The following is a 16,427-nucleotide window of genomic DNA, read 5'->3' as shown; positions in this document are numbered from 1 at the left end:
GGTGAATTTCATATCAATAATTGCCTCTAAAGATTATATTTCAAAATTGTCGATGCATGTTAAATTATAAAACTAGATTAAAAAATCATACCCTCTTGCGTCTCCTTCAAAGTTCTGAATTATTCCAAGGTGAACAAACTTTCTCTTTCTGTGGTAGTTACTGAACCATCCTTTTATGTATCTAATCAAAGAAAGAATATTAGTAAATAATAGAAACTGGGCCAGATTGCCTTAAAATGCATAATACCTGAAACATCTGCCCTAATTTTAAGTAGCAACATTTATCAAAAGCATAGTTAATAATTTTCATATTTTTGTGTAAGAAATAGCAATAAACTTAATTTGCTAAAAAAAATCCAGATATTGCTAACTGCTTTTTGACTAATTTTGGTATCAATAAAAGCATTCATCATTCATTTTTTCGGATAATATCACTGCAATAATTGTATTATCCTGTTTCTATACAAAGTTTTAAAGAGATACTGTTAAGGGTCAAGAATGTTTTATTGTCATGTCCTAGATATAACAATGAAATTCTTACTTGCAGCAGCATTACAGAATATGTAAATAATATAAACCGTAGACAATATAATAAACGAGAAATAAATTGTAGAAATATTACAATGCGTTTTATAAACTTGATTAAAATCCATAAAGTGTTTTTAACATCAGTGTTAAAATAATGCCAAACAGTAAATAAAGTTATAAAAGTCAACTGTATTTATAACATACAAGGCCACTGTTTCATTATTGGTCAACACGTCATTATTTTGGCGACTACTCTCTTCAACCTCGACAGGTGGAGAGCATATTGACTGGTTGCATCACGGCCGGGTTCGGTAACTTGAATGCCCAGAAATGTACGAGATTCAGGGCTCTCACTTAACTTTTTTTCCACTGTTGCCAGCCATGCAACCCAGGCAGCTTTTTAGGTTGCCAAATGACAGTTTAGATGGTCATCTAAGACGGCTTGCATGACACGTACGACAATGTGCTCGGACGAAGTGCGTAGTTACCAGTCGGAATTATGCTCAATGAAGCATTCACGTATTATTTCTGCTTCAAATAAAGTCACAAACTAAACATATTCACCAATCAAGACATGATATATACCACAATGGCATGCAGCAAAATTATAATACAGTATCTCAACTATTTTTACACGTTGCAATGAATGCAATTTTTATTATTTCTTTCCACTTCCAAATAAAAATGTGGTTGGATTATTCAGCGTATGATCAACTTCGGTGAGACCAAGCGCAGGCTTGGCAACCGCTTTGCCCAACACCTCCACTCCGTTCGCAATAACCAACCTGATCTCCCGGTGGCTCAGCACTTCAATTCCCCCTCCCATTCCGAATCCAACTTTTCTGTCCTGGGCCTCCTCCATGGCCAGAGTGAGGCCCACCATAAATTGGAGGAGCAGCACCTCGTATTTTGCTTGGGCAATTTACAACCCAGCAGTATGAACATTGACCTCCAATTTCAGATAGTCCCTGCTCTCTCCGTCCCTTCCCAGCTCTTTGTCAGCCCACTGTCTCAGCCTCTTCCTTTCTTCTTCCCGACCCCCCCCCCCCCCCCCCCCCCCCCCCCTCACATCAGTCTGAAAAAGGATCTCGACCAGATACGTCGTCTATTTCCTTTGCTCCATGAATGCTACCTCACCCGCTGAGTTTCTCCAGCATTTCTTTCTACCCATTCACACAAGTTCGGTTATCCCACTTACCTCACCCATTCCCTACACATTAGGGGCAATTTTACAGATACAAGTTAACCTCCAAAGCCAATGCTTCTTTGGGAGGACACCCACACGAATGCAGGGAGAATGTGCAAATTCAACACAGACAGTGCCCAAGGACAGGATTGAACACAGATCTCTGATGTGTGAGGCAGCAAGTCCACCAGCTGTGCCACTATATTTTGTTTTCCAACACACAAAAAATTATATGTTGATAACTTTGGTTAGTAAAAATAAGAAATTATCCATTTTCAGTTTTAAATCTCTAAGTGACGTTATGTCCCCCTTTACAGCTACTGTATGTTTTAATTCAGTTCAAGACTATAGGGCAGTACATGGGCCATAACGTTGCTAGCTAAAAGTGCCAGAGACCCGGAATTGATCCTGAATATGGGTGTTGTCTGTATGGAGTTTGCTCCTTTTCTCTTTGATCGCATGTGTGTTCTCCGGGTGCTCTTGTTTCCTTCCACATTCCAAAGGTGTGCAGGAACCTTTAGCAGACCCAACCCAAAATATAATATTTTTCTTTTGTCCAGAGATTCTGTCTGACCTGTTGAGTTACTCCAGCTTTTTGTGTCTATTTTCAGTTTAAACTAGCATCTGCAGTTCCTTCCTACACACACACATACTATACGATAGAACTTTATTAATCCCAGGAGGGAAATTGTGTGTGTATATGTGTGGGAATATATATTATACACACACACACACACATATATATTTATATAGTTATATATTCATATATAAATATACACTGTTTTGTTTACACGTTTATAACATTGTTTACAGTGTACTATGTTTACATATTCTGTTGCGCTGCTGCAAGGATTTAATTGTTCTAACTGGGACGTGAGAGAATAAAACACTGTCGACTTACGTCGCTAATGTGTGGGATAGAACTAGTGTACAGGTGATCGATGGTCTGCGTGGACTCGGTGGGATGAAGGGCCTGTTTCCATGCTGTATCTTTAAATTAAACTAAAAACACTAAAACCAGAGTTCCCTTGCACAATTAAAGCATGGAATAGTCTTCACCTTACCATAGTTACCCAACCAGATGCAACAAAATTTAAGGTATCTCTTTTTTCCCCCAAGAACCCTTTTCTGTTTAAGCCCAAGTCAAGAGTAAAGAGAATTTTAATGTCATGTGTCCAAGATAGGACAATGAAATTTTCGCTTGCTGCAGCACAACAGAATATGTAAACATAATACTGAACAGGAGATAAAAGTTCAGTGTGTCTATATACCACAGACCATATATATATATATATTCACAATAAATAAACAGATAAATGGCTATTATTGCTCAGGGTTTGTAGTTTGGTGGTGGACCCTTCACCACCTCTAGTTTAAATTCAATTTGGAATATTTTTGCAGTAACTCTTGATCCCTAAAGCAAGAGTTACTCCAGGGAGTGATTCTGTGTTGGTTTTCAGCGGTCGTGGCGAGGCCGGACAGCACCGGACAGCAATGGCTGCCAGATATCCCACAATGCAAAGTGAGGGAGAAAGTGCCCGACGCCGACCAGTTGCCATGGCAGTGCGCATGTGCAGGGCGGCAGATGATGCACTGGCCGTGGTTGTGCACATGTGCAAGGCGGCCGGCCATGCCGGCAGATGAAGTACTGAGAAGGTTCACCAGACTGATTCCTGGGACGGCAGGACTTTCATATGAGGAAAGACTGGACTTTCATATGGCAGGACTTTCATATGAGGAAAGACTGGATAGACTCGGCTTGTACACGTTGGAATTCAGAAGACTGAGGGGGGATCTTATAGAAACTTACCAAATTCTTAAGGGGTTGGACAGGCTAGATGCAGGAAGATTATTCCCGATGTTGGGGAAGTCCAGAACTAGGGGGTCACAGTTTAAGGATAAGAGGGAAGAATTTTAGGACCGAGATGAGGAAATCATTTTTTACACAGAGAGTGATGAATCTGTGGAATTCTCTGCCACAGAAGGTAGTTGAGGCCAGTTCATTGGCTATATTTAAGAGGGAGTTAGATGTGGCCCTTGTGGCTAAAGGGATCAGGGGGTATGGAGAGAAGGCAGGGATGGGATACTGAGTTGGATGATCAGCCATGATCATATCAAATGGCTGTGCAGGCTCGAAGGGCCGAATGGCCTACTCCTGCACCTATTTTCTATGTTTATATGTTTCTATGAGGAGCGGCTGGAGAGTGGAGACCCAGACGGCGGGCAGAGACGGAGAGTGACAGAGAGAGATAGAGAGGGGGGTGGGCCCGCTCAGACTTGAACGGCAGGTGTCCTGAATGCTTGCCAAGCCCGGCAAAATGGCACGGCTTTTAGGTTGCCTGGTGGGACTTTAGTTTGCCATTGGCACCTGGGCAACCGTTAATTTCGAGCCCTGAGATTACAAGAAGTGGTGGACACTGCCTGTTCCATCACGGGTACTGACCTCCCCACCATTGTTGGGATCTATGCGAGGGACTGCCTCAAAAAGGCAGCCTGCATTATCAAGGACAATACCATCCTGACTGTGCTCTTATTTACTCTCCCCATCGGGAAGGTATTGGAGACTGAAAACTGTCATCTCTAGATTCAGGTACAACTTCCCAACAACTATCAGACTCTTGAATACTACAAATAACTAAACTACAAACAAGAGGTTTGCATTCGGGACTAGGTTTTCTTTTGCTTATATTGCTTGTTTTACTTTATTGAACTTCCTTTTGTTTATTGTGTTCTCCAGAATTACTGTGTTTACAGGCCTGTTATGCTGCTGCAAGTCAGAATTTTATCGTTCTGATTTTGGTACATATGACAATTAAACTCTCTTAATTCTTAACTCTAGTAATCTAACCAAGTTAAAGCTTTCATCAGAGGAATATCATGGTTGTTGTTCGTGGTCCAATAACCTAATATGCCCTGTTTAAATTACCTAAAAAATATTTGTCTGGAGTGTCCTCGTGTCGCGTGTGGATGAACGGATGCAATAAAACACCATCTCACCAATGAAAAAAATAGCACCATTTTCTGAAATATGATTTCTCGACATTTAATATTCAGGGTCTAATTCAGATCTCCTTTTGTTTAGATCTATTAACCCAACCTTAAAACCTTAAAGAGAAAGATTTCCCCCCCCCCCCCCCCCCAAAAAAAAAAAAAACGATGCCTGTCTTTTCTGGGGGTCATTCGAAGTGGTTTTTATCTGCTGCCAGTTGCAATGCATTGGTGACGATTCTAGCCCATAGCTTTTGGATGATCACAGGGCCAAAATGCTGCACATGATCAAAAGCCACTCTCAAGGTGAACACGTTCCATCCTCTCTAAATAAGCCTCAGCCTGTAAACCTAGACCTTGAACTCAACAATGAAATCAAATTCAGCATTTAAATTTATTCTATTAACGTCTTAATCGTTAAAATATTTTAAAAAGAGTAAGTTCTTACATGTTTTCATTAAGAAGTTTATCAACAGACACCTGCAGATTAATGATAATCTCAGTTACTTGTGCAAGTATGTCGCTGCCTGGAAATTTGCCAGCATCCTCACTGCTGAAAAACAAGTGTCAGAATCTCCTTAGATTAAAGTTTCACCAGTCGAGTATTGCTTATTTTTTGAACTGCCAATTATAAGTACATTTATTGCAATTAATTAATTGCAATTTAATATTAATTCTATCCCATGAGATAGAGACATTCTAACACTTCCATGAAATCAATGATTCTGCCTTTTCTCTTATAGTTCGTCCATTACAGATACACCATCGATTTTCCAACACCCATGGTTCCAGATCCTTGCTGAATTATACATTAGCCAGACCAACAGAGGTCACGTAATAATAACATATTGTGTAAATATATAATATAAATCATACCTGAAACTCGTCAAGAACAAAAACTGCACATTCTTATAAAATATGAGAAAAACCTCAATTTTTCCGAGTTGTAATTGCCCAATCAATGCACGTTTGACATTGAGATCGGATGCAAATTGACCAATTCCGCGCTTTGTTTTATGGTTGCTAGGAAGTGACGACCCTGGGATCATGGCTGCCTCCTAATTGCATCAAAACAATAACAAGGTTTCGAAGGAATAAAGGTAATGCTCACCTTGCTGATCATTTTGTTTTTCAATTGATGTATCTTTATAAAGTTATGATGTAAACTGTTAAATAAGAATGATAAATAACAAATGTCGAGCTAGGGTTAAGATTAGGATTAGGATCAGAGTGGGTCAGTCGGTCGAGGCCGGACCTCCGGTAGGTGGTGAGAGCGGTCGGTTGGGCCAGGCCTCTGGGTGGGTGCTGCGAGTCGTCGGTCGGGCTGTTGGTAGGCGAGCGAACGGGCGGACTAACGGAGCCAGCGCTATTGGGGGTGCTGAAGGTGGCCCGGGCAGCGTGCTGGGCAGTGCTGCTCCCCACCATCATCACCACGATGATCCAGAAGGGCATGCTGGCCGAGGTGCTGCGGGGCCACAACCGGTCCCAAAGCGGCTCCAGCTCCATCCGTGTTCAACTCTGGAAGTGGGGCGAATTAGGGTTAGGGTTAGGCATTTTCCTGTCAGTAGAAGATGCCTTAGCCTTCCCCCAGCCTGGCATTGCCCCAGTCCCACCATGGCTGTGACCCCCACTCTGCACAATAGCAGTCAGTGGGGTTCAGTAAACGGCGGAACCCACAGGAACTGCCCTCACCCATTAATTAGGCTGTTTCAGGAGTCGGACCACTGCGGCAGTCTCATTCAAAAACCACACTCACAATAATATTCATTACTAGACTAAGTGGGACACGTTGGGTCCCATGTTCACACTGGAGTGCTGGTCCCCCAACGCAATGTTCCACCTCTCCGCCAATTCAATATGGGTGGCCAGTGGGGAGGGGGTTTCTGGAGCGCTAGTATGGGTGTTGTGGGTTGAAGGGACTGGTTTCCAGAGGGCTCGTATGGACATTGTGGGCCAAATGGGTTCTTGGTGTGGCAGTTTAGTCACTCAAGCCTGATGTGCAGGCAGCTCACTCACGGCAGGTGGGCTGGCAGTTGACTCATGGCTATTCCTTGAAATTCCATTTCAGCAGGATACAAGGCCACCAAATTCAAGTGCAGTTTCTTACCACTCCAAGCAGGGTGCAAGGCCACCAAATTCAAATGTAGCTTCAAGCAGCGTGAAACCACCATAAAATCACACAAAACACCACATGAACACTACACTCACAGTTCAGTAGGCATTCAGTGTGTTCAGTTGATTCACAGCTCAGGCAGAGTCGTGACCTCTCCCTCTCCAATCTTGCAGAGACTGAGCCACACCCACACTTCCGGATTTAATAATCCCCCCCTCCCACCGGAAGGGACGTGGCCTTCATGGCGTGATTGACAGGAGAAAGATTCTCAACATTTTTTATACACTAATAACACTTTTATTTTTCATTGATGGGAAGAATCCTCTGCACCTGATGAGCAGAGGATGACTGAGTAAGATGGCCAAAAATCACAGCCGTAAAAGGTAGCATTTTATCTAAAGTCAATATACTGTGCAAACAGGAAGTTGTCAAGTTTAGACTTTTAATCATTTCCCATTTCAAACCAACCATCACCAACCATTTGCTGTGCTTTATTTCAAACCAACCACCACCAACCATTTGCTGTGCTTTATTTCAAACCAACCACCACCAACCATTTGCTGTGCTTTTTCAAACCAACCACATTTTCATTTTCAAACCACATTAAGGGCACTCAAGGTCAGTAAAACCACACTCACAGTTAGTAGACATGTGCTCAGTGTTATTCACAGCTCAGACTGAGACACGTAACCCACTCGCTCCCCCATCTTGCAGAGACTGACTGAGGGACTCAACACTTTCGGGTTTTATAGTCCCTCCGGAAGGGGCGTGGCCTTCAGGAGAGAATCTCAACATTTTTTTAAACACTAATAACTCTTTTATTTTTAATCGATGGGAAAAATCCTCTTGTCCTGCGCAGCGGAGGGGGACTCTGAGTAAGATGGCCAAAAATCACAGCCGTAAGTGGCAGTGTATTTTCTAAAATCAATATACAGAACAACAGGAAGTGATCAAGATCAGACTTTTAGTAATATATTATTTTTTATATAATATTATACATAATTATCTTTGATTACAGCCATATTCATGTCATATATATATGTATATATAAACAAATTAAAATATACATATATATATCAATATACATATACACACACACACGTATATGTATATATGGTTTAAATAGACTGCAACACGGAAATAGGCTCCCCATGGTGTAATATGGGCACTGGAGACTAGATGGTGCTTACTTTTTTGATCTCATGTTCTAATTAGTTTAATTAATTAATGTCAATATTTGGCACTGACGAGTTATGACTTCCTTCTCAATTATATTTTATCTAAATTTGTGCTAAATTTCATGTAGTTCTGAGACATGGGTCGCAAAAGTTGATTTCTAGACACATTTTTGATGCTCGGCCCACTGCCTATTTTCAGCCTCTTTAATTCCTTGTTTGATTGATTTAAATTTGTGTCTGCTTGCTTACATTTTATTAATAGAAAAGTTCTATTAACATTTCAGTTCACAAAGATAAAGTCCTTTATCTCTTTAAAGATCTTTTTATTTCTTGGGAGAAAGACCCCACAATAAAATTATCCCATCACTTCTGTAGCATACCAACAAATAGACAAAGCTTTCTTCTTTTTATTACATATTTTTCAGATAATTAATGCCATATTCAAATGAACTGTTGCCGGGCCAAACTCACTTTTGTATTTGCTTTCTAAATAAGAATCAAATAAAGAGTTCATTTTTCAATGACATAATTTCCTTAAGGAACCTAATTTCTCCAAATTGAATTAGTGCCCTTGAAATAAAACATGACAAATACAATCCAGTGATCAGTTACCTTGGAAAATTAAGTTGCAATGATTTACATCCAAGAGACTTCTTCACCAATTCCTCTACATTTTCAGAGAACTCACCTATTTGTAACACACAATAGGTATTCAGATTAAGGAGAAATAATAATTTTTATTTCATAGGATATAAGAGCATTACTCAGGTAAAATCATTTAAAAACACGTCGTCCTAATTCCACTCACAAAGCAAGTTTAGGTTTCTTTTTGTTGTTTAGTTTAGTTTAGAGATACAGCATGGAAACAGGCCCTTTAGTCCGCGCCGACCAGCGATCCCCGCACATTAACACTATCCTACATCCACTAGGGACAATTTTTACATTTACCAAGCTAATTAACCTACAGACCTGCACATCTTTGTAATGTGGGACAAAACCAAAGATCTCGGAGAAAACCCATGAGGTCACGGGGAGAGCGTACAAACTCCGTACAGACAGCACCCATAATCGGGATCGAACGCGGGTCTCCGGCGCTGCATTCGCTACAAGGCAGCAACTTTACCGCTGCGCCACAGTGACTGCAATAGGTGGATCTGATTCTCAATGGAGTTCCTAATTTGAGGATTTCCCCCAGAATTTCTACAATAATGTTTGTTCGATGATGTTTAAAATGATACACACAAAAATGTGGTATTAATGCCATAGCCAATATATTCTCTTGAATGTCATAAATTAAAAATGATTCAGTTCATTATCAGAACATTGAAGCTGGCAGTCAGGTGCATCATTCTCCCTGCTTGTGATTTTCACTTTGATGGCATTTCTATTTTCAATGTGTTAATCCTGGCCAGATTGGAGGGGCTAGATTCCCTGGATTCAACATTCTTAATTTGATTTATGATGACATTTTAGGAAGGAACTACAAGATGACGCCTGCCTGCGGCGACTTTTGCGGAGCATCAGAACATAAAAGGTTCACCTACAATTTCTACCAACTTACCTGCATCAGGGAAACGGCACTAATCGGTGCCGTTTCAGACAAGCTGCTTGGGCAGCTGAAAGCGCTGTCAATTTCGCGATCTTCTGCAGCTGCAGGAGCCCCAGACTTTAAATTTTCCCACGCTGGCTGTGGAACTCCCGACCCGACTGAGGATCCCTGGTACGGTACCTGGAGACCCCGGGGTGACCTACAGAGCCGACGGGCTGGATCTCCCAGATACAACGGAGCTGGAGCTGCCGACTTTGGGGGAACCCCCGTCCGTAACGGAGCTGGAGCTGCCGTCTGTGAGGAAATTCCCGTTCCAGCGCATGTCTGCAGAAACAGCAGGTACAGTAAACTCAGTACCTGGAAACAAAGGGGAAGCCTCCATTGTGTCCGGAAACGTGGCCGACGGGCAGGACTTCAGGTCAGAATGAAGCGCAAGGGACTTCGGCCCCCTCTCCCTACTATCCTACTGGCCAATGTACAGTCCCTTGAAAACAAAGTGGAGGACTTAAGGGAAAGGCTGCTTTATCAAAGGGAGCTGAGGGAATGCTCTGTGTTCTGTTTCACAGAGACATGGCTCACCCCCAGCTCCCCAGACTCAGCGGTCCAGCCTGAAGGTTTCTCCATCCACCGTATGGACCGTACACTGGCATCTGGGAAAGGGAGAGGAGGGGGCGTCTGCCTCTGCGTGGTGCTCAGACGTGGCAGTCCTGTCCAACAGTTGCTCTCCACACCTCGAACATCTGGCGATGAAGTGCCGTCCCTTCTACCTTCCGAGGGAATTCACCTCCATCATCCTGACCGCGGTCCACATCCCACTCCAGGCAGACGTCCGTCTGGCACTGGAGGAGCTGCACGCAGTGGTCAACAAACACCAGACGTCTTACCCCGAGGCATTTAACACCATTGCTGGGGACTTCAAAAAGGCAAACCTCAAGAAATCACTCCCAAACTTCCACCAACATGTCTCCTGCTACACTAGAGGACCTAACACCCTCGACCACTGCTACCACCATCAAGAATGCCTATCGTTCTATCCCTCGCCCTCACTTCGGTAAATCCGACTAAATGTGTGGTGGGCTGAATCCCGACAAAAACCCTCCGAGAGTTTCCCAATCAGAAACCTTGGATGAACTTTGAGATCCGCACTCTTCTGAAGTCCAGACATTGGTAATTCACGCCCGATGATACAGTGGCCTACAAGAAGTCCAGATACGACATTGGTAAGGCCATCAAAAAGGCCAAAAGGGACTTCCGCTCCAAACTGGAGGATGAGACAGATGTTCGGTAGCTGTGGCGGGGCCTGAATGCAATCACCTCCTACAAGGCGAAAACAGGAGGCAGCTCGAATGTCGGCGAAACATCACTCCCTGACGAGCTCAATTTGTTTTGCGCATGCTTTGATAGGGAGAATAGACACATTTGATAGGGAGAATACTGATGTGCCTTCAATCTCAGTCACAGAGGCCAACGACAGGAAATCCTTCAGAGGGGTGAACCCTCGAAAAGCGCCTGGACCTGATGGTATACCCGGGCACTGTTCTAAAAACCTGTGCGGACCAACTGGCTGGATTTTATACGGACATTTTCAACCTCTCACTTCTGATCACAACAGATCAACGGTGGATGCGATCTCGCTGGCCCTCCATTCCGCTCTGGACCACTTGGACAACAAAAACTCATATGTCAGGCTGTTATTCATCGATTACAGCTCGGCATTTAACACAATCATCCCCTCCAAGCAGGTTACCAAACTCGCAGAACTGGGTCTCTGCGCAACCCTCTGCAATTGGATCCTCGACTTCCTCATTCACAGTCTGTTCGTATTGGTGGAAATGTGTCAACCTCGATAACAATCAGCACGGGAGCACCTCAAGGCTGCATGCTCAGCCCCCTGCTGTACTCACTCTATACTCATGACTGCGTAGCCGGTCACAGTGCGAACTCCATCATCAAGTTCGCTGACGGCAAAACTGTTGTGGGACGTATCACTGATGGGGATGAGTCTGAGTATAGAAGACTCAGAGCAACTGTCCATATGGTGCCAGCACAATAACCTGGCCCTCAACACCAGCAAAACCAAGGAACTGATTGTGGACTTTGGAAGGAGCAGGATGGGGACCCACAGCCGCGTTTATATCAACGGGTCGACGGTTGAAAGGGTCAAGAGCTTCAAATTCCTGTGTGTTCACATCTCTGAAGATCTTTCCTGGTCCAAGAACACTAATGCAATTATTAAGAAAGCTCAGCAGCGCTTCTACTTCCTGAGAACACTACGGAGAGTCGGTTTGTCAAGGAGGACTCTCTCTAACTTCTACAGGTGCACAGTAGAGAGCATGCTGACCGGTTGCATCGTGGCTTGGTTCGGCAACTTGAGCCCCCTGGAAAGGAGAAGACTACAAAAAGTAGTAAACACTGCCCAGTCCATCATCGGCTCTGACCTTCCTTCCATCGAAGGGATTTATCGCAGTTGCTGCCTCAAAAAGGTTGGCAGTATCATCAAAGACCCACACCATCCTGGCCACACTCATCTCCCTGTTACCTTCAGGTAGAAGGTACAGGAGCCTGAAGACTGTGACAACCAGGTTCAGGAATAGCTACTTCCCCACAGCCATCAGGCTATTAAACCTGGCTTGGACAAAATTTTGATTATTAATAACCAATTATCTGTCATTTGCACTTTATTATTTTATTTATTCATGTGTGTATATATTTATATTACAGTGTATGGACACATTGATCTGTTTTGTAGTAAATGTAGCGTGCCCTGCGTGACGATAACGGCTGCTGCCGCCCGGTTCTCCCCCCCCTTCCTCTTCTCACCTCCCTCCCTCTTTCCCCTCTCCTCTCTACCCTTCACAGGGGACTATCTCCTCTACGTGTCCTCGGTCCGAACGTCTGTAACACGGGCTGAAGCCACAATCGGCTGGTCATCCACTGCTTTTGGCAACTCAGCAAAGAGCCTATTGGATATAGGATCTTTGCTCGTCAGATCGCTCCGTGCCTCGCTCGGGTCCCCGCGACCTGCCGCCCCGCTGCACTCCTCTCTCTCTTTCCCTCCCTCTCTCCCCCCTCTCTCTCTCCCCCCTCCCTCTTTCTCCCCCCTTACTCTCCCCACCCCCTGCCCTCCCCCTCCCCCCCCCTCCCCTAAACCCCCTTCCCCCTCCCCTAAACCCCCTTCCCTCTCCCCCTTCCCCTCACTTCTCCCACCTCTCCTCTCCTCCCCACCCCCTCTCCCCCTCCCCTCCCCCCCTCTCTTTCCCCTCCTTCCCCCCCACTCCCACCCTCCCTCTCCTCCTCCCCTCCACACCCCCTCTCCCTCTGTCTTTCCCTTCTGTCTCTCCCCATTCTCTCTCTGCCCCCCCCCTCCTACTCTAGACACGCCTGCGAGTTGGGGTCTATGCGTCAGTGGATAGGGCGGCTATGGGGTAAAAGGAGCAAATTAATAATATTAATATAATATCAAGGGCAGTAGTTAGTGTGTGTGTGGGGGGGGTGGTAAGTGTGTGTGACGCCGCATGCTGCCCCGCCCCACCCCCCGTGAAACCCCCTTCTCCCCATGGCTCTTCCCCCATCTTTTATCTGACCTCTCTCCCCCCCACAAACCCCCTGCCCACTTAGTCTAGTTAACATTAAAATTGAATGCAGTTTAACCTTAGTGATATTAATTGAGAAGGAAACACTTATGAGAATAATTATTACCAGAAATACAAAGAAAAACATTGGAATTCTATAAGAAGGAAAGTTCTAAAACTAAACAAATTTACTGCTGTGAGGAAAACAATATTTAAGTAATGCTCCTATTCTCTGACTGGTATGTATCCACTGGAAAAGTGTCATGTCCTACCAATTCTAGTCCCAAATATCCAACCAATGCCTAAAATTTAGAAATTATTCACTGGATGTGTAACAGTCTCTAAGCCAACAGTGGCTCAGACAGTGATGCCTTCATCATTTGGAAGAACTGTAGATGCTGGTTTAAATCAAAGGTAGATACAAAATGCTGGAGTTACTCAGCGGGACAGGCAGCATCTCTGGAGAGAAGGAATGGAGACTGAAGTCTGAAGAAGGGTCTCGACCCGAAACGTCACCCATTCCTTCTCTCCAGAGATGCTGCCTGTCCTGCTGAGTTACTCCGGCATTTTGTGTCTACCTGCCTTCACCATTTAATACTTTAGAAAGTCAATAGGTATTTAAGCACCAGTATATATTTAGGGCTTACCGTGTTTCAAGGTCTGCAGACAGATTGCCAATGATGGAATCCCCAGAGGAAGTAATTCACACAAAACTGAAAAATGATCATACCTTGCAAAATAAGAGAACAGACAAATATAAAAATCATTGCTATTTCCAATATTTACCTTTACACTTAGTTTGTATGCACACTGTTTCTAAACATGTTGGAGAATATTCAGTATAACAGTTTACCCTTGCAACAAGTTTGAATGGCATTATGTGTCTCCAATTAACAGGTTGAATCCTCATTAAATTGAATAAAGAGCGGGATAATATTGGAGGGTAGCTAATGTAACCCCACTTTTTAAAAAGGGAGGGAGAGAGAAAACGGGGTATTGCAGACCAGTTAGTCTAACATCGGTAGTGGGGAAACTGCTTGAGTCAGTTATTAAAGATGGGATAGCTACACATTTGGAAAGTGGTGAAATCATTGGGCAAAGTCAGCATGGATTGATGAAAGGTAAATCATGTCTGACGAATCTTATAGAATTTTTCGAGGATGTAACTAGTAGAGTGAATAAGGGAGAACCGGTGGATGTGTTATACCTGGACTTCAGAAGGCTTTCGACAAGGTCCCACATAAGAGATTAGTATACAAACTTAAAGCACACGGTATTGGGGGTTCAGTATTGATGTGGATAGAGAACTAGTGGCAGACAGGAAGCAAAGAGTAGGAGTAAACGGGTCCTTTTCAGAAAGGCAGGCAGTGACTAGTGGGGTACCACAAGGCTCAGTGCTGGGACCCCAGCTATTTACAATATATATTAATGATTTGGACGAGGGAATTGAATTCAACAAGTTTGCGGATGACACGAAGCTGAGGGGCAGCGTTAGCTGTGAGGAGGATGCTAGGAGGCTGCAAGGTGACTTGGATAGGTTGGGTGAGTGGGCAAATGCATGGCAGATGCAGTATAATGTGGATGAATGTGAGGTTATCCACTTTGGTGGCAAAAACAGAAAAGTAGACTATTATCTGAATGGTGGCCGATTAGGAAAAGGGGAGATGCAATGAGACCTGGGTGTCATGGTACACCAGTCATTGAAAGTAGGCATGCAGGTGCAGCAGGCAGTGAAGAAAGCGAATGGTATGTTAGCATTCATAGCAAAAGGATTTGAGTATAGGAGCAGGGAGGTTCTACTGCAGCTGTACAGAGTCTTGGTGAGATACTTGGAGTATTGTGTACAGTTTTGGTCTCCTAATCTGAGAAAAGACATTCTTGCCATAGAGGGAGTGCAGAGAAGGTTCACCAGACTGATTCCAGGGATGTCGGGACTTTCATATGAAGAAAGACTCGGCTTGTACTCGCTAGAATTTAGAAGATTGAGGGGGGATCTTATAAAAACTTACAAAATTCTTAAGGGGTTGGACAGGCTAAATGCAGGAAGATTGTTCCCGATGTTGGGGAAGTCCAGAACAAGGGGTCACAGTTTAAGGATAAGGGGGAAATCTTTTAGGACCGAGATGAGAAAAACATTTTTCACACAGAGCGTGGTGAATCTCTGGAATTCTCTGCCACAGAAGGTAGTTGAGGCCAGTTCATAGGCTATATTTAAGAGTGAGTTAGATGTGGCCCTTTTGGCTAAAGGGATCAGGGGGTATGGAGAGAAGGCAGGTACAGGATATGAGTTGGATGATCAGCCATGATCATATTGAATGGCGGTGCAGGCTCGAAGGGCCGAATGGCCTACTCCTGCACCTAATTTCTATGTTTCTATAGTTAATACAAAGATACATTCTTCCATTATGATGAAAATTAGTAAACCACAGGTTACTTATAAAGGATTGGCAAAATTAAGCAAGGAGATAATAATAATTGATTTAAAGAAGGATATGATCTACAAGTGCAAGGTTGGCACAATGGCGCCGCGGTAAAGTTGCTGCCTTACAGCGACAGACAGGGTTTGATCCTGACTACGGGTGCTGTCTATATGGGGTTTGTACGTATTTCCTGGGACCACATGGGTTTGCTCCGGGTGCTACGGTTTCCTCCCACACTCAAAAGACAAGCAGGTTTGTAGGTTAATTGGCTCCTGTAAATTGTCCCTAGTGTTTATGGGTGATTGTTGTTTGCGAGTACTCGGTGGGCCGAAGGCCTGTTTCCATGCTGTATCCCTAAACCACACTAAGGTGATACTCAATAATGAAACAAAACAAGCAAAAGCAATGGGACACGAATGGTTGTGGTGCAAATACTGCAACATCAGAGTGCTTGCATACCTCTGCCAGCCAGTGAGTGCTATCCCCTGTAAGTGAATGGTGTTCCTGGGCAGAGCCTCAGCTATATTCAGCCACTGCAGGTGATTAGCTAAGTGATAGCTAATGGATGTTAGACATTGAGCTGCACCGGTTGCCCCTTTAAAAGCACTTGCAAACCATATTTGAGAGAATCCTGTGTTCTGATACTTCTCTATTTGAAGTGCTGTAAAATAAATCAATATTACATTACGATATATAACCTAGTCTATTATGTTTAAAATAAAACCATTTAATCAGAGTTCACCACAAATGCAAAGTAAAATGTGCTTTCAGCCTTGTTACAGGCACCATACTGAGCGATTCATTTTGTGACAAATCAATCTGCTTCACCCGACATGCTGGCCTTCTAAATATAAATATTATAAAATGTGAAAATATTAAAAGTAAAAAAGTAA

The 16,427-nt window shown here is 43.7% G+C and overlaps 1 protein-coding gene across 6 annotated transcripts in view; it reads right to left on the bottom strand.

Moving 5' to 3' along the window:
• LOC129708078 (hexosaminidase D-like) overlaps window positions 1-16,427 on the bottom strand; it is a 37,142-nt gene that overhangs the window by 957 nt on the left and 19,758 nt on the right. For 4 of the 6 annotated variants that reach the window (XM_055653611.1, XM_055653613.1, XM_055653612.1 and 1 more), the window contains exons 8-12: window positions 15,994-16,195; window positions 13,762-13,844; window positions 8,606-8,681; window positions 5,151-5,255; window positions 92-181 (exon numbers count right to left, since the gene is read on the bottom strand). In XM_055653611.1, the coding sequence (XP_055509586.1) occupies window positions 92-181; window positions 5,151-5,255; window positions 8,606-8,681; window positions 13,762-13,844; window positions 15,994-16,195 (556 nt within the window). The remainder of the gene's footprint in view (window positions 1-91; window positions 182-5,150; window positions 5,256-8,605; window positions 8,682-13,761; window positions 13,845-15,993; window positions 16,196-16,427) is intronic. The other 2 variants (XM_055653609.1, XM_055653610.1) reach the window with 2 other exon arrangements.

The sequence above is a fragment of the Leucoraja erinacea genome, chromosome 23 (genome assembly GCF_028641065.1).
Source record: "Leucoraja erinacea ecotype New England chromosome 23, Leri_hhj_1, whole genome shotgun sequence".
Classification (NCBI taxonomy): Eukaryota; Metazoa; Chordata; class Chondrichthyes; order Rajiformes; family Rajidae; genus Leucoraja; species Leucoraja erinaceus.
Note: the sequence above shows the minus strand (reverse complement) of the source record. Positions and strands in the feature narration are given on the sequence as shown.